This window comes from Grampus griseus (assembly GCF_964374135.1).
Source record: "Grampus griseus genome assembly, chromosome: 21".
In the NCBI taxonomy this organism is placed as follows: domain Eukaryota; kingdom Metazoa; phylum Chordata; class Mammalia; order Artiodactyla; family Delphinidae; genus Grampus; species Grampus griseus.
In genome coordinates this window covers 18324942-18349653 of record NC_139015.1, presented here as the reverse complement: position 1 = coordinate 18349653, position 24712 = coordinate 18324942, and the positions used below count along the sequence as shown (strand labels likewise).

General features: G+C 35.6%; 1 protein-coding gene across 1 annotated transcript in view; it reads right to left on the bottom strand.

The window, feature by feature from the left end:
* Positions 1 to 23659, bottom strand: part of MSR1 (macrophage scavenger receptor 1) — a 67929-nt gene extending 44270 nt beyond the window's left edge. The window contains exons 1-5 of the mRNA XM_082680464.1: positions 23575 to 23659; positions 15558 to 15664; positions 13974 to 14087; positions 7743 to 8155; positions 3248 to 3434 (exon numbers count right to left, since the gene is read on the bottom strand). Coding sequence (XP_082536590.1) covers positions 3248 to 3434; positions 7743 to 8155; positions 13974 to 14087; positions 15558 to 15660 — 817 coding nt within the window. The 5' untranslated portion in view covers positions 15661 to 15664; positions 23575 to 23659. The remainder of the gene's footprint in view (positions 1 to 3247; positions 3435 to 7742; positions 8156 to 13973; positions 14088 to 15557; positions 15665 to 23574) is intronic.
* Positions 23660 to 24712: the final 1053 nt, after the last annotated feature.

The window sequence follows — 24712 nt, the reverse complement described above, 5'->3', positions numbered from 1 at the left end:
TTCCTGCTTGTTAACTTATACTGTTCAATGGCACTTTCATTCTTCCAGCTCTTCCAAGCTAGACAGAGGGAAAATTAGAAAAGAGGGCAGATAAGGAGATGGGTGCCAGATCAGGTAGGAGTTCAGATTTTATTCCAAGCTCAATGGGAAGATATTGGAGGGTTTTAAGAGATAAAAGATCTAATCATATGTTATTAACATTATTATTTCAATAACACTCTTTTGCTCTCTGTAGAATGGATTAAGAGTAGAATCAGGGAGAACAATTGGGAAGCTGATGTAGTACACCAGGCTGTAATACAGTTGCTTGAATTAGAGTCATAGCAGAGGAGACAGTGAGAAGGAGTTTTATCATATGGAAGAAGAGTTAACAGGACTCATATATGGATTGGATACAGGGAGTGAGAGAAAGAGAGAAATCAAAGCTTGCTTCCAAGACCTTGGAGTGAGTTACTAGTTGGACAATGACTCAATTGACAGATAAGACTAGAGAACCAACAGATTTGAGGGGTGGATGAGGGTAGGTGCTCTCAAGAACTAAGGGCTTGGCGCAGGTTCGATCCCTGGTCAGGGAACTAAGATCCCACATGCCGTGTGGCATGGCCAAAAAAAAAAGAGAGGGAGAGGGGGAGGGGGAGGGGGAGGGGGAGGGGGAGGGTGGATTTGTAAAGTTGGGGATATTTAATTGAAATCCCAAGTGGAATTCGAAATCCCAAGTGGAATGTCTAACTGTTAGAGTGAAAGCTGATTAATTCAATTTTTCTTTATCATTGGTTTCAATGTAATACTTAAAGAAAACATGCAGTAGAGGCTTCCCTGGTGGTGCAGTGGTTAAGAATCCGACTGCCAATGCAGGGGACAAGGGTTCAAGCCCTGGTCCGGGAAGATCCCACGTGCCGCACAGCAACTAAGCCCATGCGCCACAACTACTGAGCCTGCCCTCTAGAGCCTGCGAGCCACAACTACTGAGCCCGTGTGCCACAACTACTGAAGCCCGCACGCCTAGAGCCTGTGCTCCACAACAAGAGAAGCCAATGCAATGAGAAGGCCATGTACCGCAAAGAAGAGTAGCCCCGCTAGCCGCAACTAGAGAAAGCCTGCATGCAGCAACAAAGACCCAACTAAAAGAAAGAAAGAAAGAGAGAGAAAGAAAGAAAGAAGGAAAGACAGAAAGAAAGAGAAAAAAAGAGAAAGAAAGAAAGAGAGAAAGAAAGAAATTTATAAAAAAAAGAATACATGCAATATATTCTATACCAGTTAGCTATAAACATAATAATAAATATACCTGCAACATTACAACCCAACAAACAGCTATCTATTTAGCCGCTTTCCCATCTCGCTCATCTTCTTCCTTTTCAAAAACGATCATTAACCTGAATTTTGTGTTTCTCATTTTCTTACATTTTAAAAACAACCATTCTCATTAAATGTGTATGTGTAAATACACATTATTTACTTTTACTAAATCATGAGCATTAGAAACAAAAATCGTACTGTAAATAGTCTCTGGGACTTATTTTTTTAATTTTTCTTTTCTTGTAAAAATTTGGATATTAAGAGTTCCTAATTATCCTAAACTAGTGTTATGTAAGATGAAATCACATGGGTTTCTGTTTCTCTTATTCTAATAAGAATTAACAATTGAAAGTGTAAAGTAGAGCTTAACAGACGTGGTAGCTAGAATAAGAAGATCCAACATGAATTTAACTAGTGTTACAGAGGAAAGGATAGAGAGAATTGTGAAGAGGCAATATTCAAAGAGACTGAAGCTGATGATGTTCCCAAATTCATGATAGACTTAATCCACAAATATAAGTGGATTTAGGAAGAAAATGAAGTAAAACAAATGCCACATGGAAAAACTGTCGACATAAAAAACACAGACTAATGAAATTGTAGGTATTAAAGACAAAGATAATGGCAAGCAATGTGGTCATAATCATTTTAAAAGCAATAAGAAAGGCCATAAACCAGAAGAAAATACGAATAAAAATAATAACTGTTACCCTAAGAAATATGTATGTGGTAAAACAATTTTAAAGATCAAGGACAAAATAGAAAAAATGAAATCAAAACATCTCACCACCAATGGACTTTCACTAAACAAATCTCCAAATAATACTTCAGGAAGAAAAAAATGATCCCAGAAGAGATGTCACAGATACATTTAGGAGGAGGAAAAACTGGCAAACTCATGGGCTAATCTATATAAATATTGTCTGTATCATGTAAGAAAAACAATCTTGACTTAATTCTTGGTTTAAAAAATACATAAAATAGAAATGAGCTATACTCAAAGACAGCAGGAAACCAGGGAAGAGGGTCATCAGAGTGTTTTAATTTCCTTGTATATTTGAGGATGAAGGTGAAGATACTGATCAACTTGTGACTTTAAGATAAATTTTAAAGATGACTATCAGCAAAATAAAAATAAATATAAGGTTTCCAAAATCTTTTTGGTGCCCTTGATAGAGAGAAAAGTTTAATGAGAAAAATTTCAAATAATACTAAAGTTGACATGGAAGGAAAGCAAAAGGAACATGGGACTGGACAGAAATGGAGCATAAAATGACAGTAGAAATAAATATGGTGAAAAGAGATGGCCAGATTGCATAGTAAATATTAAGAACTATTCTTTACAAGAGACAAGCCTAATACAAATGATAACAAAGGTTGAAAGTAAAATATGAAAAAAAAAGTTAAAATGTAAATAATGACTAAAACCTAGTATAGAAATATATATGATATATATACTAATTTAGAAGTCAGTAAGATTCAATTCACCTTGTTTTACTCACAGGAGCTAAAGAAGAAATTGACAAACTCATTGTTTTTTTGGAGAATTCAAAAGACCTTTCTAATTAATAATACAATTGATCAGGTAAGAAGAAAAAATCTGTAAGTTTAGAAAAATAGAATTAACAAGCTTGATTTACAGACAGGTAGAGAACTTTGTGCCTCACAGAAAACTTGTATTTGTACATATGAGAAATTCTGAACAATAATTCATTAACCCGTAAGAGCAATTTCATTTGTTTTTTGCTTTTTTTAAAATCACCATTTAAAGGATACCAAGATACTGTCATCTTAACATGTCTTGATATGATCTCAAGGCTCCTTCCTCTGGATCTTTGTGGTAAAATTTGTAGTAAACTATTTTAAAACCAGAGAGTTTCCCATATCAAATTTCTGCATATATCAGTGCATTTTAGTACATCATCATCTGGAGAATGAGAGGATATTTTACCTTGAATTAAAGTGATATTTTTCAGTGTCTGAGAATGTTCCCAATCCTTCAGCCTGAGATCATTAGTGATGTTATTCAACAGTTTCACTTCTCCTTTTATTTCCTGTTCCAAATGCACTTGTTTTTCTTCCAGAGACTTAATTTCTGCTGACGTATTGTACACACGCTCGTCTAATTTACTCATCTCCTGTGAAACATAAGCAAACGTCCGCAATTTTTGTTACACACATAATTATCAAATATATAAGTTTAAGAAGCTCTACAAGTCGGGTTTTTAAAAAATGTAAAATATTACGGTAATATTACGGAATAAGAATATAGAAATTAGAGAACAATTTTAAAATAGTAATTCTTTGGTTTTGAAGCATTCCTCTTTTAACTGAATGGCTGAATTTTCACACCCTCTGCCAGAAAAAAATTGGTTAAATACATATCTAAGGTATGCTTCTATTCCCAAATATATACATGTCGAAATGCTAAAAATAAAATTAAAAACTTGTCATATGTTTCTTAATTTATCTGAAGTGAAATTCTTTACACTGTACTTAATTACAGTTCCTTAAATTAAATAGATTTGTATATTAAACTGTTTTATAGCAATAATGAAGTTTAATGTCATAATTCTCAGTGGTAATGAACATTAAGGATAGCTTTTCAGATTCAATAAAATCTCAACTAGCATTAACAATACCTCATGTTCAGCTTTTTTACTGCCTCTGCATTGAGATTTCATTATTATTTTACGGTTTCAAACGCATATATATTTTGTGCGTATTTACATACATGCGTGCATATCTGGAGACTGAGCAAGACAGACTGTACTACGTTCTGGATTATGCTTTTATTTTTCACTCAATAATATAAGAATATTTACCTATTAAAATACTTAGAGACTGCCTTTTCTATAATTTAGTGGAATTGTATTGCATGTATTTTTCATAATTTATTTGATATCTATTGATAGAGTTTTGAGCTGCACATAAATAATGCTGAAATGAACACCATTTTATATATATCTACATATTTATACAAGCACTTCTATAGGACAGCTTCCTGGAAGTGGATCTGATCAAAGGGACTAAATATTAAAATTTTGTTCACTACTGCCACACCACCCTCCAAATATATGGGACCATTTTTTAAACCTTTCTCAGTGTACATGAATGCTTACTTTTGCACTCAAATCCTAAGTATTCATCAATATATTTAACTTTGTAGAGTAAGAGTAAACATAATAAAACCTTGTTTAATTTGTTTTTCAAATGAAGTATCTAGTCATAAAGTTTTTGACAATGTTTTTCTTTATTGCTTTTCCTTTCAAGTCTTTTGCTTGGTTTTCCTTTGGGCGCTGGGCTTTCTCTTTCCAATGTACCTAACCTTCTCATCTATCCTGGTAATGTTTTCTGTCTCTCTGTTCTTTTATTGCATCCTCTGTTTCCATGGTATGCTCTATACTTTTCTAAGGACTTCTAGGTTTAACTGTTGATAGATTCTCATCTCCCATTTGCACAAAGAAATAAACCAGTGGTTTATTGTTAATTAATCCAGGTATGAAGAGAAAATTTCACCTCCCTTCACTGGACTGGACAAGTTGAAGTGAGAGGATCAAGAGAGTCAAGTAAAACCTTTGTAAAGAAGTGAACATGTACCAGATCTGCCTCTACAATAGCAGTGTACTCAAGCAGAGAGACATCCATTTTTACTGCTCCAATGGCTTTCCCCATCCAAAACCTTGTTCTAGATTAGAATTTCTCTACCCTCTACCACCTCCCTCCCTATTTGGCATTTTCCGTACACTATGGTATAAAGGTGGGATAGTGAACATGGATATTTGCAGAGTGCAGCAACATGGTAAATATGCTCGATGTCATTTAGGTGGCTGCAAATTGCTCCAGCTGTCAGGTAGTTCCTGATATCCACAGAGCAAAAGTCAGGGGACTAGCTGGTGATTTTGCTACCTAAGCCCTGGGAGCCGCCCATGTTTTTCATACCTAAAGCTGCGGCTGCCTTTTTTTTCCTTCTTTGAAAACTGCATGTGGTGCTCACATTAACCATATTTCACTTGAAATAAGTTTTATTAGGAAGAGAGAAAATGCATTTGATATATTTTTTAAAGTGCTATACAGCACCTACACACACCGTCCACAGTTCATCACCAGTGGCACTGCTAGAAACAGGCATTTATTTTTGCATTCTTACAGTCCTTTGTATGTACAATGGAGAGGATAAATCCCACGTCTCTCTTTGATTTTGTGTCAGTGTTCTCTTTTCTTTCAAATTAATGCTTGGTCTGTCCTTGCTAAATATTACGCTGCTATTACTTATAAGTCTTTTCCTCAAACAGCATTTACTGATTGAGGCATTCATTTAATTTACTTATTCCTGCATTGGGCTAAAGATTCAAAGATGAATACAGTTGTTTTAAGCAATGAGAATGAGATTCCAAATATTGTTTTCAGTGAGTAAGCACACACGCACACACACTAGCACTGACCTAGATTCCAAATCTCCACAGATGACTACTGTCTCAAAAAAAAGAAAGCTTTGAAAAAATAATTAACTTTGGAAGTTCCTCCTTTCCCTTGTACCTCCACATCTAATACTGTGACCCCTTCCAAAATGTAAGTGCAATCTGTCCGAATAGCTCACTGATCACCAGAGTTTGGTTATTTCTATTAAGTATCACTTCAAACAGGTTCAGGACTTCTACTGCCTTCCAAATGGTTTCCACTTTGGTTTCAATTCCTCATTTACATGGGTTCACAGATACTCTATAACCTCTAATGAGTTGGGGATATTACTAATATCAAATATATTATTTTTTCATCGTGTCCATCTTCGTTTTCTCCACACCCTGTCTCACTGTTCCTCTGATCCTGTTTCCACACAAAGTAATATTTCTTCTCCCTTCCTCTTTCCTTCCAATTTAATCAGTTTCTACTCCCATAGCTGACATTTTACTTTCCTCCGTTCCTCAGCCCTGGAGACAGTTGCTTCTTTGAGAATTTTCTCTAACTCCTCCATAGCTTGAGTCCTTGATATTCCAATAGCATCTGATATGCTTGGGTACTTATTAACCGTGTGGGAAACACTAACAGTCAGATTTTGGAAGACGTGACAAGGATCAGAGAGAGAATATTAAGGTTGGTGTTATGATGAGGTTCACCAACAGTCTCCATATTTGAATAGCAATGTCACTGTCTTCTCAGTGACTGCATTTTACAAAAACTAAACATGTAGGGTGTTCTTTCTTAACCTGTTTAGTCTATTCTCTAGTCAATAATTTAGTTGGTTGCCACCTGATGTTACAACTTCAGAGGCTTCTCTTTGTTCTCTATAAGGGACATCCATTTTTAACAATCACTATGGCATAACACTGTATCTATACAGAAAACAACCTCATTAATAAAGAAGTGGTCTATTCAAGTAAAATCTACTACAAAGACGCCAGCCTTGCTGAGCTAATGGTGGAAAATTTATAGATTTTAGTACTGAAGATTGTAGTAGTATGAAGATTATTTTTTTACATGAGTAATGAAGTTTTATCCATATGCTTATTTTTTCATGGAATGGAACAATTATAATTACCCAACAACAAAAAATAATTCAATATTGAACTAAACAACTTGCTTCTTAATTTCTTTCTCATCAAAACAAAGTCACCCAGAGGGTTGGCCAGAGAATAGTTTAGAGCAAAGGTAAGAAAATTATGATTCATGGGTCAAAGTCTTTTTCTGAAAAGAAACATTTATTGGATCACATTTTCACTCATCTGTCCGTGTGTTGTCTATGACTGCTTTTGTGCTACAGTGGCAGAGTTAAGAAGTTGCAAAAGAGACCATGTGGTCCTCAAAGCCTAAGGGTTGTACCTGGGCCCTTGAAAAGAAACTTTTGCTAGCAACTGGTCTGGAAGATGCTTTGCTCTCTTGTCTTGTGTATTTGATCCTGTGATGGTAATAAGATGTTGTATACATTATTCAAACTTTAATTATTTAATTATAGTTACCTTTACACATAAAAACTTATGGATGCTTCTTGGGAGTGACAAACTATTTTAAAATTTAGATTTTGTACTTCGCCCATGTAAATAAGGTTTTCATTCCTTTGATGACGAAGAAAGTTTGGGTTTCATATAAAATTTGCAAATGCAGAGTATCTATCTTTCCAAATCGGCTAAGATAATCTAACAACTATAATTGGTTTCAAGAGTCTCAAGAGGCATTCTAACAGTATTTATAAAATTAAAATACACTAAGAGAGTCTATATTCAATGAAAAACAAACAAACAAGCAAATTTCCCCTTTTGCTGGGAATCTGGAGAAGGCAGTGGGTAAATCCATTTGAAACTTTCTGGTAAGATTGCAAGAGGAATCAGGGTTAAGTAGAATGATGTTGAAACAGGGTTTGCAACTTTTTCTCTTCCCTGGACTACCTGAGGAGACAGGATCTAGATGGATTCAATCCCAGGTATGACCTTCCAATACAAACCTCTTACCTCTTGTTGTTTAAATGCATTCTCTTGGACTTTGGCATTCAGTGTTGCAATACTGAGCTGCAAATCAAGCAGTGTGGTGTTCAGACTTATTAATGACTTGGAGACTTCACCTATTACATTTCCATGTCCCTGGATGAAGGAAAGTAAGGAACTTAGCTGGAAAAGAACGTCATTAAACCTTTGATCGGTTGTTACACTGAAATTTTGGAAATTCTTGGCATCTATGAGATTGGCTTCATTATCTGAAAGATACTGGATTCTCTTCTCCACATTGCTCATGTGTTCCATAATGACTTCTCGAAATCTCATTGCATCTTCACTGTCATTTCCTTTTCCTGCGAGACTTGGAGATATATCATTTGCATTAACTGAACCAACTGTGCAATTCTTCATTTCCCATTTCAGGAGTTGAGCTGCGTATTTAAGTAAAAATAAACAGAGTCATGCCCCGTAACCTTCAATGCATCCACCATTCCATTCCACAACACTTCATCCCATTCTAACGTTCTGAACACTATCCTAAATCAGGTATGTATTTTAAATATACAAAGTATGAACCAAGGTAGGCATACTGCTGAGAGGGAAACTGTCTCCTTTTCCCACTTTACATTAGAGTTTATCCCACAGTTAAGTCACTCTTTCTGAACTGCTGCTTAGATAATCTTCTGGGTCGTGGCACACGGCTCTGAGAGTAAGAGTAAATTCTAGAGATCATGAAGTACACTGTATGCTGGTCCTCAGGTGTGCTGTTAGAGTAAAACGAGATAATGCTTAGCACAGTGTCTGAAGTAAACATGTTGAGTAGGTTAGTTATTATGAAGACAAATGATAATGTGACAGAAACAATACGTAGTATCAATAAAGGTAGAAATATTAGTGTTATCCACTGTACGAACAAAGTGTTGGCTCATCTTCCTTATCCTGTCACTAAGCTAGCAGAGAGTTATCATTTTCAGTTTCCACAGAACTAATTTCCTGTTGGTAGAGCAGGAAACTGGATAAAAGAAGTTTTTTTATCTTTAAAAAATATTGTTTTTATAAGACTCCTCTTTACTTATTATAAAGCATATATTTATAGCAGAAAATTTAGAAAAGACAAGGAATAAGGAAAAATAATTTACCATTAGTCTCACCGTCCTGAATTAAGTGCTAACATTTTGGTATATGCCTATCAAATTTCTGTTCCCACTATCATATTATCATCACAAAAGCAAGATTTTATATACAATCTGGAAACTAGCTTTTAATTAGTACTCTATCATAGACTTTTGCATATTATTTAATATTGTTTTACAAAAATAATTAGAATAACTACATTGTATTCTATGTGTGATTCTACCAGATTTATTTAACAAAACTCCAACATTTACTTTGCCTCTGTTTCTACTAATATATTGAACACTTTGATGAACAATCTTATAAGTAATTATTTCCTGAATTAAAAAATTCTACTAAATGGTATTTGGAGGCATACGGAAGTGCTGATATATATTTCTAAATGGGCATATGTTCTTTAAACAAGCTAATTATCCTTCTGAAAGGGTCTAGAGAAATACGTTTATAGTTTCAAAAACTGAAAAGCATAAACATTACTTTTGCAGATAAAAATAATATACATTATACACAATGAAGAAAATGTTAAACACCATTTTATACAATCAGTGGCGGTTAAGATTTTATTGTTTTTTTCATCTCTCTTTATATATCTATATTGTTTATACCTTTTAGCTATGTATATATCAGTCTGATCCATATTAATTTGAGTGCATAAGATGTTCCATATTTGACCATTACTGAGTAATAAAGAGTAACTTAATATTGCTTAAAAGTATATCTACATAAACAGTGATATCTGATCTGTCAGTTTTCTTAATAAAATGATATGGCAATAGTATCAGCTTTATAGGTTTTTGAGACTTAAATGAGATTACACATGAAAAACATTATATTCCACCCTGAGCTCAGGGTACCTGTTACACAAATGAGAGTTTGATATTTGCACAGGAACAAGCTGCCTGGTTCCGGAATCTAGTTCCATTCCTCCATTACTAGCTGGATTACTCTGAGAAAATTATTTATCTTTTCCTTGATTAGGTTTCCCCAGTGATCTAAAAGTAATAACTATCTTACAGCGGTGCTGAGGATGAATGCGATAGGCCATGTAAATCAAGTAGCACACAGATGGCGCGTGTGAAAACTCTACACAAATTAAGGTGCCTTATCCTTGAAAGATATTATCTTAGTTACAGAGTCTTCACCACCTTTACTTAAAGAAGCTGTTTGATGATGGTTGTCATTGTAGCTATGATTATATTAAGTATTAAACTACATATGCAATTAAATCCCAATTAAAAATAAAACACATATCATATTTTCCTAGTTACATTCTCTTTAAAATTAGCTTATTTGAATTAATAAAATATGTAACTACATTTTGATATAATCCACAACCGAGACCATATTGCATGTACATTATTTTACATTTCTAAATTTATCAATAAATTATACAAAATAGTATACTTCTTACTTGGATCTCATCACATTTATTAAATTAAGTGTAGGGAGCAAGTTTTGGATTGACAGCCTCATTCATGGAGTCATCAATTCTATGATTTATTTATTAAGCACCTACTATACATAAAGCACCGCTTGAGCGACTCTGGGAATAGAAAATGACTGGGAATGGACTTTGACTTTAACAATAAGAAATCTAAACTAACAATATTTGCAAAATTATCTCAAACTTGTCCCTTAAAAATTTTTCTTTTGTGATAATTACTGCTTTTTTAGGTAGCAGTTAATAATCTAAGTTCTGGAGGAGAGCTGCCTGGATTAGTGATTCTTGCTTTTTCCTTTATAAGCTGTGCCTTTGAGCAAATTAATTGGTCCATGCTTCCATTTCACTATCTGTATAAATAGGATACTACTAGTCAGTGTTTAAATAATTAAATGAGCTGATATATGCAAAGTGCTTAGATCTTTTCCTGGCACATAATACACATTTGATACTTTTCAATATTTTAATTATTATTAATATTTCAGATTCAATATCTGTATGGCCAATACTGATAACAAGGGGAATTAATGTTGTGTAATATAAAAAAATTGGGAGGACGTTGAGTATTCTATGAGAAAGGTAGTATCTGTGCTTTATTTATTTTTTATTGGAGTATAGTTGCTTTACACTGCTGTGTCAGTTTCTGCTGTACAGCAAAGTGAATCAGCCATACATATAGATATATCCCCTCTTTTGGATTTCCTTCCCATTTAGGTCACCATAGAGCACTGGGTAGAGTTCCCTATGCTATACTGTAGGTTCTCATTAGTTATCTATTTTATACATAGTAGTATATATATGTCAATCCCAAAAGAGAAAAACAAATATCATATATTAATGCACATATGTGCTTTAACAGACATATTGATCTAATTACTCAACCATATAATTTTTACTTTCACTGGAAATACTTTTTATTTCATATGGGTAAAGCAAAACTTCTTCACAGTATAGAAAGGGAAGACTTGATTTAACAAAATGTCATGTAACCAAGGATTTTTCTTTAATACCAAGTTCAACATGAACTGACAATAAAGGCTATTTTTTGCTTATAGACTTAAAAACACAATATTGCTTATTTTCCCAAATCTTGAATGAAAACTAATTTAATCCTTACTTTCTTTAAAAAATTTAATACTGTATCAGAAATCTAGGTAAAGAATGACAGAGTTCATATTTTCAAATGTTCATTTCTTTCATTCCCATCAGAGAGATGCCATTTTGTGACTTTTCTATTTTACATTTGAAAGGAGACAAATTTTATGGCTTGTGCAAAGACCTAGGGAGAGAGTTATATTTGATTTTACAGATCACATTTGCTCTTTCATGTTGGCAAAACCTTCTCCTACCAAAAATTTATATTATTTTGAGCTAAAGGATCTTCAATGTATCAGTAACAATTTATATACATTAATCTTAGATTATATCTTATTCTTCAGAGACATTATTCTATGTCACTGTACTGTGATAGTGATCTAGTAGCTTCTTGAAGAAAAGGTAGCGCATGGAGGAGATTTTATAATTAAGAAATATCTTTCAATGTATAAGACACTTTAAATAGAGTTTTCATGTATAACACTTTATTTTATCTACTGATTTATATTTGCCAAAACAGAGTAATTTCTATCATTTCAGGGATACATTTTGTCTATATTTGAAAGTTTTGGATATCAAGTAGAGATATGTATTGCATTTTAGTTTTCTTTTGGAAAATATTCTGACCTACGACTTACAGCTGTAAATGGATTGTCAGTGTTTATTATTCAAGTATGATAGACACAGGGAGATCTGTTTCAAATTCTGGTGAATTTGGGTGCTAACGGGAACTTATAAGATTTGAACATTTTTAGCTTTTTGTCAGTCGTAATAGGTACATGCTACAGCTTTAGGAAACAAAGCTACTTCAAATCAGTCATTGTCAACCCTAGAAAAAATGTGTTGACTTGGTAGTATTTTCTAATAGCCCAGAGATTTTTGAACTTGGTTAGAACCCTGAAGTCTTTCCAGACTTCAGTTCGTATTCTGCCTGGGCCTAGTAGAAAGAAGTTGCACTCCCTGAGGTTGGCTCTGTAGGCCACGGTTTGTATAAAAGTGATGAAATGTACCGAGTTCTAACTGGCTGTTAGCTAATGATCCCTAACAATGACACATCTTTCAGTTATGCATTTCAAACTACAGATAAGCATATACATGAACAGCACACAGATAATCTCAGTTCATCAGGAAGTTAGTTGTTTAATGACAAACATATCAGGTTCTTTTACTTAGATGGCAGTGGTTGGTTTGACAGGCTGATTGGTTCAGTTTGTTGTGGTTGGCTAATGTTTTTGTTTCAAAATAGGAGTTGATTTTTACATATAGAAAATATTTTCCTGCCTAAAATTATGACAACTCTGTTTTGTTTTGTTGTTTTATTGGCCAACCATATTTTGTTCTAAAACCCCGATTGCACTGGGAGATAACAGACCACAGAAGTTAGGAGTCAGGAGCCATGGGTGGGAACTCCAACTCCATTGCTGAAGTTTCCTTTTGTGGATGATGAGGGTAGGCATACATCTGCTCAAGGGTAACTGTAAGGTGTATTGAGATAATCTGTGGAAAATGTATAGCCTAGTGCCTGAACATAGTACATGCTCAGAAGCATTACAAAAATGTTACAGTTATTGTTGTTTTCATTATCATTTCTTTCTTAGTAGAATTTTTGGCTTTCTCTTGGAATATTCTTTAGGTTTTCTCTTGGTGGAGGAGGTTTGGCCTTTATTAGGAGAATTTTCTTATTAATCTGATTAGTATGCACATAAAAATATATCTTCCTCCCAGCCTATCTCTTGTTCGAGCATATGTCCATCTTGCCACTCACAAAGAGGAGAGCTACAAGGTATATAAATTCAAATGCCAATCAAATCCCTCAAAAATGCTCCTGAGGAAAACAATATTTACAGATTTGCTTGAGTTATATGCAAGCCATCCACCTCTGTAGAAATCCTCAAATTTATCCCCAATTCAAGCCAAACTCTCCAAAAAAAAAAAAAAAAGTACCTTAAAAACATCATGTAGAACCCAAGCAAAGTGTTCTATTTTTATTTTTTTTGAAAGGATGCTAGCAGGTTATTTTTAGAGATGTTTTAAATAATACCCTTATGAAATATGTGGCCATATAAACTGTACAAATATTACTGAGGGATAGGCCATTATTTTACGAGGTTTCCTCTGTTTGAAGACTCACAGGAATACTTTCTGCTCTTAATACTAGGTGTATTTCTTGAACAACTGGCTTATTTTTATATTTTAGGCATCATTAATGTAAATGATCATGTTTATATCCTCACATTGGCAACCAGAATACTTACCATGAAATTTATGATGCATCATTAGAAATATATAGGACTTCAGGGGGTAATATTTTTGAAATGGTCTAATTCTTTCCATCTTTCCTTTTCATATCTATGTTTTTATCTCAAACTTCCATTTTCTATGCTATTTAAAAACATTTTTTTTTACTTAATAATTTTGCAGAATCTATTTTTTCATGAAATAACTCTGAGGAACACTTTGTGATGTGAAGTCATCCTTATGAATCTCCCATATACAAAAGACTGAATGCTTCTTTTTGCTCCTGCAATAATTAATTCACAAGATGAGTTGCTGAGGTTCAAAACTCTAGAATACTGTACCTGCCACTATTCCGATGATAGGTACAAGAACTACAAACACAAGGAGATAAAGGGCAATCAGTGCAGCTTTGAAAGACTTCATTTTCTCTTGAAGAGTTGGGCCATTTTTAGGATCTGAAAAACAAAAGCTCAACCTACTGTTAGAAAACTTACTCTTCTTACTTAAAATTTTTGAAATCTCCAATTACATTGCTAGTATCAAACCTATTGGAATAAAAAGGGAACAAAAAAATAGGTTCTTATTTATTCAGTACAAAGCAAAAGGGACAGTCACAGAAGAAGCCAATACAGGTATCAGTATGGACATTTGATTGTCTTATCCATTAACTAAACATCCAGGACAAAGTTACTATTCTCTGCAAGTTGTACTTGTCTCATTTGGGGGCACTAGCTGGAAAACTTTAGTATTGATACCATACCAACATACATGCAAACCTAAATTTCATTCTTCCATTTCACATGGGAATATATTCTGGGTGAAAATAAAATTCTTCATGCAACTATGTAATTATACCATTTTTTCAGATTTTAAGTGAGATAAGAGAAACATTATTGTCAATGATAATTATGCAAATTGTCTCTCCTAATTCCATCTCAATAGTTTTGTATTTGGATGCTTCTTATGATTTGAATATAATGTGAAAAAAATGAAATAAAATGACTCACGTTTTGATTAAACTTTGGAATGGATCAATGAAGCCCATTCTCTGGATATTTCAGAACATTGTAATATTTTAGTATTATTTGTTTATATGGAACACCAATTCACATAATGGGATGCTAATTGTAGAAAAGATAACTCAATGTAGAGGGGAAACTTACTAGCAAAGGAAGACATTTCTCTGATTAAGTGAATACAAATTTCTTTCCTATGGCCATTGTTTTTATTGTTTAATCAAACAGAAGGAAATTTTGTTTTCAGGTTGTAAACTCCTAAATTAAAACAAAAGTTTAGACATTGTTCAATAACGTTCTATGAGGGATTGAACAAAAAAGGAGAAAAGAATTAAGTAGAGAGAAGAAAACAATAAAGAAAAGGGGGAAAATTGAAGGAAAAAAGAGAAGGAGCAGGGCTTCCCTGGTGGCGCAGTGGTTGAGAGTCCGCCTGCCAATGCAGGGGACATGGGTTCAAGCCCTGGTCCAGGAGGATCCCACATGCCGCAGAGCAACTAAGCCTGTGGGCCACAACTACTGAGCCTGCGAGCCACAACAACTAAAGCCTGCATGCCTAGAGCCCATGCTCCACAACAAGAGAAGCCACCACAATGAGAAGCCTGCGCACCACATCAAAGAGTGGCCCCTGCTCACCGCAACTGGAGAAAGCCCATGCGCAACAAGGAAGACCCAACGCAGCCAAAAATGGATGAATAAATAAATAGATGAATAAATACATTTTTTAAAAAGAGAAGAAGCAGCCACACTATAAGCAAGATGGGATGTTCCATCTGTCAGGTGACTAAATTTGAAATCTAACCTGGCAGATGGAATGTACACATTTAGGGTAAGTCTCAAGACCATAATTTTACATAGTGTCACTAACTCTAAGGACAATCTCCACGAGCACCCCACTCTCATTCTACTTACTCGGAGGAAGCAAAGCGGTCATTGAGTGAGCATCAAACTTCACAGATTCTGTACAGCTATTAGTGTCCTCCTGTTGATTGGGAAAGCTCTCCCACGGTTCCATACTTCTATCAAACACGTGGAGAAATATGATAATTACACATGGAATTGCTAGGGCCCTTTGGCAAAAAGTTTCAAATTGACATTTATAATTAAAATCCAATTTTAGCAAGGGAACAAGTATAATTAGTTAGTTAAATTTACATATCTGCCCTATATAACAACATATTATACTTACCCATAAGTTTTAATTTTAACATTAAAGGACAGATTTACATGAATCCACTCATGTATCTTTCTATGTACAAATGTGTACCTGTGATTGTAGATGTGTGTTTTTTTAGAGTGAGAGGTAACTTTGCTCTCTTAGCCAAAAAAAAAAACCAAAAAAAAACCCAACTGGCAGAAAACAACCATTCAGCCGAAAAGAAAAAAAAGAATTTCCCTTAGAACAAACAGTAGCTGAAAAGTTGAAGGAAATATTTCCTGTGATCTTTTATCAGAGGTTCCAGATAGAGCAAACAGTTATGCAAAATTTGGAAAAAATGTTTCCTGTGATCTTTTATCAGAGCTTCATGAGCCAAGTTTTCTTTTGCCAAGGCATCAGCTTTATTCCTTTAGAAAGATTTAACAAAGTCTAGTCACAGATTAGGAGCCAGCTTTTTTCTTTTCCTTTGTCTTCCTTTCCTTCCCTTCGCTTCCCTTCGCTTCCCTTCCCTTTCCTTTCTCTTCTCTTTGCTTCCTTTTTTTCTTTTCTTTCTCACATATTTTTCTTTCAGGGTTCCTTCACTATATACATTGGCAGCATCTCAAATATGTGCTTGTATCTTTTTAAGCACAATCTATTATATTTTATGACCCAGTCTATGTCTATGTCTCTTTAAGGTGCATCAGAATCATTTGAAGGGCTTCCTTTAAAACACATTGAGGGGCCCCACCCCCAGGGTGGGGTAAAGAATTTGCAATCCCAACAAGTTTTCTAGTGATGCTGTTGCTGTCCATCTGAGGACTGCATTTTAAGAACATTTGCCATGAAGAGAAATTGTATGACTTTTTCTTGGAAACAGTTCAGTTCATTTGATTGATAAATTTAGCCTAAAGCCAACATCTTCTGATTATTATTTATTTTCTCTAATGATGAGTTATGGATTTAGCAGAGCTGAAGTTGTAACTGAGTGCACTGGCAGCTCCAGGACATCAAACTCATGTCTCCTCCAGAAACTGAAGGACAACCATTCATATGCAAACGTTCATCCTATTTTGGGAAGAGGTTTTGACAAGTAAGGATGTGACTCAACTCCTGTCAATGTATTTTTAAAAATATTACCAAGGAGATTCTTTATTTTGCAGTTTGTACCTGTATCATTCCGTAACCTGATCTTAGTTTTTTGTAAATCCTATTGATCTGACCAAGGAGTGTGTTCTTTAAATGCTTCAGCCACTCTGGAGGAAGCAGGCAGAGGGGGAATTTATAGAACCTACATTCTCTTTTCTAAGGCAGAGGTGAAGCTAAATAAACGATTATCTGGGAACATTCACTATTATAGGAAACCAAATTGATTAATTCAGGTCCAGACTCTCCTGCCATTTCCCCCCTTTTAATTCACTCTATTATTTGATTTGGATGACAGTTTTTTACTTGCCATGGAAAACAAATGAACAAATAAGTTTTTAAAATGAGACGACAATAAAACTTAGCTAAATGCATTTTAAAACTACAATTCAAAGCAATTGGGGGACCTGCCTGGTGGTGCAGTGGTTAAGAATCCACCTGCCAATGCAGGGGCACGGGTTCGAGCCCTGGTCCAGGAAGATCCCACATGCCGTGGAGCAGCTAAGCCCGTGCGCCACAACTACTGAGTCTGCGCTCTAGAGCCCGCAAGCCACAACTACTGAGCTGGCGCTCTAGAGCCCGCGCGCCTAGAGCCCGCACTGCGCAACAAGAGAAGCCACCGCAGTGCAAAGCCCACGCACCACAACAAAGAGTAGCCCCCGCTCGCCGCAACTAGAGAAAGCCCGAGTGCAGCAGTGAAGACCCAACGCAGCCAAAAAAAAGAAAAAGCAGTTAGGACTGTGGCAAAGCTTTTAAACTTTGAGCTCAGTTTATAAAGGATGGGCTCACAAAGTATATACATTTAGACACTCCTGCTATGTACCTAGAAATCTTTTCCTGTCAGTCTGTCTACCAGCCCCTTCTCTACGTGTTTGACTATGGTTTTGGCTCTAATAGTTGAGATATTATGACTCCATTTTCACCTATATACAAAGGAAACATCCTTGGGACTTCCCTGGCGGTCCAGTGGTTAAGAATCTGCCTTCCAATGCAGGGGACGTGGGTTCGATCCCTGGTCGGGGAACTAAGATCCCACATGCCACAGGGCAACTAAGCAGGCTTCTCATTGCAGTGGCTTCTCTTATTGTGGAGCGCAGGCTCCAGTAGTTGCAGCACGTGGGCTCAGTAGTTGCGGCGGGCGGGCTCTAGCTTGCGTGGGCCTCAGTAGTTGTGGCTTGCGGGCTCTCGAGCGCAGGCTCAGTAGTTGTGGTGCATGGGCTTAGTTGCTCTGCGGCATGTGGGATCTTCCTGGACCAGGGATTGAACCCGTGTCCCCTGCATTGGCAGGAGGATTCTTAACCACTGCACCACCAGGGACGTTCTCAATTTTGTTTTTCTTTAGCCCTCTACACTTTGATCTATCTTTTATGGGCTTTAGAGGATAATATACATCTTTTACATTACTGTATTTCAAACTGTGATTTCTTTGGGTAGATTTATTAAAACTGAAAAAGAAAACCCTCTAATAAATGCCTACAAGTGGATTAGACTAAATGACCATATCTGGGAATTCCCTGGATGTCCAGTGGTTAGGACTCCACACTTCCACTCCAGAGGGCATGGGTTCGATCCCTGGTCGGGGAACTAAGATCCCACATGCTGGGTGATGCAGCCAACAAATAAATAAATAAATATCTGGGCTATAGAGGTATAGAGGGTGAAAGGGAGATGAACACTAAAATCTGTTGAGTGGCATGATGAATGAAAAATACTTCCCTCTGGCTACTCTGGGTGCACCATGAGTTCTGTCTGTTTTCTGGAGCAGTGTATAAACAAGGGTTAATCATGATCTGTATGAAATATCAGTATACTTTTTTCTATTAAAAAATAGATTAAGTTAATCATAGATGACGTTGTCATAAGATTGCTGGCATTTTCTGTTCTTTCTTTTATTCTTAGTATCCATACTCGCTGAGACTCTCATCTATTTACATGGCAGAACCACTACCTGCGTCCTGACCAGGCCAATATATCCAGCTCAGATCTCATGTCTCAGAATCAGATTTTTTTTTTTTTAATAATACAGCTAGCTACAATGGTGTACTTTCCACATCAACCTAACTTTTCTTTTTCCAGGATTTTTAATGTTGGCATGCCACCCATTTATATCATCTGTTTACTATTATAATCATTCTTTTTTTTTTTTTACTACTTTTTACTATTTTTTGTGTAGCAAGGCATACATGACATAATCAGGTGTGTGGCAATACAGAATTAATATGGCAGTGCTAGAAAAGCATGGGCATTCAAACCAGAGGCCAGGACTTCATTCTAGATCACTCTCACCCAAAGACCCATATCTGGTGGCATAGCAACCCCTCACTTCCTCAAAGCCATTCCTTCCACTCGATCCCAATTTTTAGATTTCAGTTCATTTTTATCTACCCAGCCAGGCATCTTAGATAGTAGCAGTGGGGTAGGCAATTGAGGGGCGAATCCAAGAGGCATTAAGAAGGAGGAGGAAATTCAAAAGAATTGATGAACAAGCATCAAAATGTAGCACTTTAACAAAGACTAGGAGAAAAAAATCAAAGAGTAGAAATTATTTTTCAGGGAAAAAATATGGCAGATACAAACAAACATATTTAGTAGGCTAGTAAAGAAAGAATGGCAGTACTAAAAATAAGGAAGAAACTCTGACACTACGGTAGAACAGGAAGTCAGGGTCAGGGAAAAAAGAAAAGAATGTCAAGACATGCAGGTCACCCATAACCTGCCACACGGAATTTGAGCTGTATTCCTCATATGGTAGAGGCAGAAGCAGATGCTGAGAAATCAAGAAGCAGTAAATGTATAAAAATGAAATGCCTTGAGTGTACACTGGAAATCTAGTCATGTTCTTGCTTTTCCGTTGAGAAGAGATGCTGAAGATAGTACTGAGGCAGTACACTGAGGACAGCGTTATTTTTTCCTGCTTGTTCTTCTCATCTCCCAAACTACTGACACTGGAGTGTGCCTGGTCTCAGTTCTTGTCCTCTTTTTATCTTTATTCACTCCCTCGGTGAGCTCACTAGTCTCATTGCTTTAGATACAATCTATACGGCTGATGACTCTCCATCTTCATCTCCCACCCAGGCCACTCCTTTTAACTGCAGACCTGGATATGCATCTCCCTAACAACACCACCATCTGGATTTCTAATATGGCCCAAACCTAGGGGTCTCCTTGTCACCCACTTTCTGTCATCCTCCACATCCAATCTACCATCAGATCTTGCTGGTCTGATTTCAAACCCTAAGCAGAAACTGACTGCTTCTTGTCACCTCCCCTCCTGCCATCCTGGCTTAAGCCCCATCATCTTTCTCACCTGGACGATTTTAATAGCTCCCTATGTGGTCTCTCAGCTTCATTCAGTTCCCTCCACTTTACTTTCCACACAGCCTCTAGAATGTTCCTCTGAAAAAAGTAAGTCAGATCATATCACTCCTCTGCTCAAAACATGTGAACACTCTCCGATCTCGCGTGGGTCCTGACTAAAAGCTCACTAGCTCAGACAGACCATTCTCCAGCATCAGATTTAAAATGGCAGCCTACCTCTTTCACTTCCTCTTCTCCTTCCTGCCTTGATTCCCAGCCCCAAACTTACCACCGTCTAACATGAAATACATTTCCCTTGTTTATCGTGTCTATTGTCTGTCTCTTTTTGCACAAGTTAGATCCATGACTCAGGAGTTTTTATCTCTTTGGTTCAATGACTAGAGAGTTCCTGCCACTTAGCATGTGTTCATCACTAGGAGAAATTCCATAAATAAATGAAAGACAAAATATTTTGCAAGATGACTGGATTTTAGACCCGGGGTTATGCCTCAAGAAAAGTCTGCATTTCACTAATGCAGAAATATAAAAAATTCTTCTGCTACACTTTGGGAAATAAAAGGTTTTTCTCTGAATTGTGTGTAAATAGGAAACGGAAACAAAAAATCTCACCCCCAAGGTTCCCACTTTTGCCTCAAAGACATTCGTGAGACTTACCAGATTCCTCCAGTTCCTTACTCCATAGTATACATGTTTTAGTAATGTTAGAGAATATACACATGTGAGGCTTTATCAGCCAGTGAACAATTCACATAATCTAAGTGTGCCTTTAAATGCCTTTTCCAAAGTTAAGAAGAAAACTAACTTCTCATAAATTTATTCCTAACAACTGTCAATGCACTGATAAAGAATTATGAAATCGTTTGAGTTTGTATAATCTACTGAAATCATGTTCTCATGAGAAGTGAAACACATCTCTGCAATATCAGCTTTTCATGAAATGGGTGAAAAGTTTAGAGAAGCTACAACAGGAAAAACAATGAAAGAATTTCAGTGTTTTTCTGTTTGAAAACACACTCTTCTTTTTTCCTGTTTTTATTACAAAAACATTATAACACTATTAAAGATAAGTTGGGACAAAACTTCTATCATCCCATCACCCTAACAGAAGAAAAACATTGAGTGTATACCTGTTATAAATTGATACCATAGTGTACATTATCATTTGGTCTTATGCATTTCCCTTAAAATCATATCAATAACTTTATACTTTGAACTATTTTTTCAAATTTAAAATGATGGGCTATATAATAATTCATCAAATATATGTATCTTATTTATGCAGTCATTTTCCTACAATTCTTTTTAGAAAAATGTTCCCTGTTCTTTGGAGGGCAATGTTTAACTAATATAGATGATGATGCTGTAAATATTTTTATAACTTAGCTTTCTTCTTTTGAAATGTTTCTTAGGATAATTCACTATATGTTGAACTACCAGGTGACAGGAAGACTACCTCAAACTTCTTAGTATCTACTGTCTTACTGCTCTTTAAAAAGATCGTACACATTTACAAAGATTCCAGTCACTTATGTTTTAAACCAAATTCACCACTATTCAGTAACAATGTTTATTTTAGAATTATTTAGATTTTAGTAAGAGTTAAATGATACCTTAAGGTGGCTTTCATTTGCATTTTTTTACTTTTAGTGTAGAAAGGCTATTTCCATGTAATTTTTTACTATTTATTTTTCTTCTTGAGTTTTTGTTTATTCATATCAATTGCTCATACATTCCCCAGGGTATCTTTCTTTACATAGATATGAAAAAAAACTTTCTTTACGTAATATAATTTAATGCACATTCTTTTTTTCTAAGACTATGTCTTATTTGAATTTATCTTCAAACTCTCAATGTTAATTTCACTGTTAAGATTTGGGGTAAATAACTTTGTAATCTTATTATTTAAAAACAAAAACTCTGATTTTATGAACAGTTAAAAACCCACATGAAGTGAACATAAAATTAACATGCTTGTGAAACCAGTAGCTCTACACTTACAGAACACATCCGTAAGAGGGATTAAGGTAAGGCCTGGAAACATCCATGTTGCCCCTGATGCTACCCATATTCATCCTCTGCAGTGAAGGAGAAAGAGCATCAATTCTTTAATGTGAGATCTAGATGTGAATGCTGGCTGTGTCCTTTCCTTGCCATGTGATCTTTGGCAAATATTTTAATTTATTTGATTGCAGATTCTTTATATATATATATACATATATATATATATAAAATATATATATACACATGACTATATATAACCATTTATATGGTTATAATATCAATTTAAAGATTATGAGAATTAAAAATAACTTTTGTAAATTGTCTAGTACACAGAGAACAACCAATAAATGAATCACCAATATTTTAAAACACCAATTTTTTTTTAACATGAACTTTTCTTATTTTATCCTCACAGCAGCACCATGAGGTATTTTCTCTATTTTACAGGTTGGGAAACCAAGAGCTAAAACATTGAAGTACCTAGTTAACGTAACACAGCTAGGGAGAGGGGGAGCTAGGGCCTGAAGGTCGGCAGTGTACTACCAGAACAATGGCTCCTAAACCCTGTGTAAAACATTTATAATCTCACTTTTATGACTTTTCTATCACTATTCTCACATTGCCAATGAGACGCCTAACCCCCGTTTTTTATGTCGTGTAAATCTTAATCATTCTTCAAGGTGAACTTAAATTCTAACACCTCCATGAAGGTTTTTCTTTCTCCTCTTGAAGTAGGTTTGGCCCTCCTGTACCCCCACAGTAGTTATATAGAGCACTTTCACACCACTTACAGTGCTCAAATTATATTATGCCAATTTGCCTTAGGTCATGATCTTCTTGAAGACAGAGACTATATTTTATTTTTCGTGTCCTTTCCCTATATCTAGTTCAGGGAAGTGCACATAATAGATGCCCAACCAAGATCTGCTATATGAGCAGTAAAGACAATATGCAGTACAAAGTCAAAAGTATCATGTAAAAACTAAGCAGATGAGACTAATTAAAATATATTTAGTCATATTTTGAATAAAGTCAATAATTTGTAATAAAATATGCAAAATTATATGCCAAAAATCTCTTGCTAGTTCAGCACACATATACATTTTTCACCCACAGAAAATCTAGCAGAAATATCTATCACTGAAACAATCAAATCAAATAATTAGGGATACGATAAAAAAATTCTACCACAAATTATTGATCCCATATGTATATATCTCTCACATATCACATACACGCATACGCTTAGACACACACAAACACACAGAGTAGACACATACACTCAATAGAAGCAATTTGGGAAAAGCATAAGTAAACTTCTTTTACCGTGTCCTAAAGACGGCAGCACTGATTTATCCACTTCCCTCTCTTAACAATTGAAACCTAAAGCCTTTATCACATAATATTTCAGCAGGGCACATGAAAAAGGAAATGACACATTTGTATGTTGGAAATCTTTCTTAACAATGTATTTCAATAGTACTCCCCTCAGTGCACAAGTTTGCAAAATCTAAATTTGTCAGATAACTCATTCCTCTTCCCATCTAGGACTTCACAAAAGAAAAAGAGAAGTAAAATGAAAAAGAAATGGAGTTAATGTAACAGGGTACATAATGTATGGCAGACTGATCTTTTCCTTTTAATAAGATATGTCTGCCTTCTATAACATTCTCATTATTATTTATCTTCTATTAATCTCATTATCTTCCACTAATTCTCATGATCTCTTTCGTACTATATAACCTTGAGGGAAGACTCCATGTTTAAGTGATTTGTTTTTCTTAATCCTTTTCCCTATATCCCTTATCTCTAGCTTCAAACACAAAACACAGGAGGAAAGGATTCCTACTAAGTAAAAGTAGTAATCCCATACTACTCACTTCAGCTCTGTCTATAGTGATGTTAGCATTATCTATCGATCTCTTTCGAGCACCTAAAAAGTTACTTATTTCCCCAAGAGTATAATAGAGGAAAGGGGTCTCAGGCATAGAATCAGAGCAAAGGAATGACCTTCATCTTCTACCCCTGTCAGAGTTTTACACTTTTAATCTCATTTATTTAATCACTTCAAGTTCCAGTAGGACACGTATAATAAAAAACACACAACATTTCACGAATGAGCTAATTTTTAGATCGATTCTTTTGGGGGAAGGTGTTTAATTTATATTCCATGGATACTTCTTGGTGCTCCAAACAGGGAGGGATCTACTTTCTACCAAAAGATGGTCAAAATGACCTTGCCTTGCCCATGGGCACCACAGAACACTACCTGCCCCCAGGAGATAACATGCCTGGTAGAGAGAATGCAGGAACAGTGCAAACTCACAGCTGAGTTCCGCTTACTTGGAGCAGAGCCGCTAGAATCCTAAACCAGCGAGAACACTTAAATTGTAATTTGGACCAATTGCTGGAGGCTGAGTGAGGGCCAGTGTGAGAGTGAGGGACTCCTGGGGCTGTAGTCTCA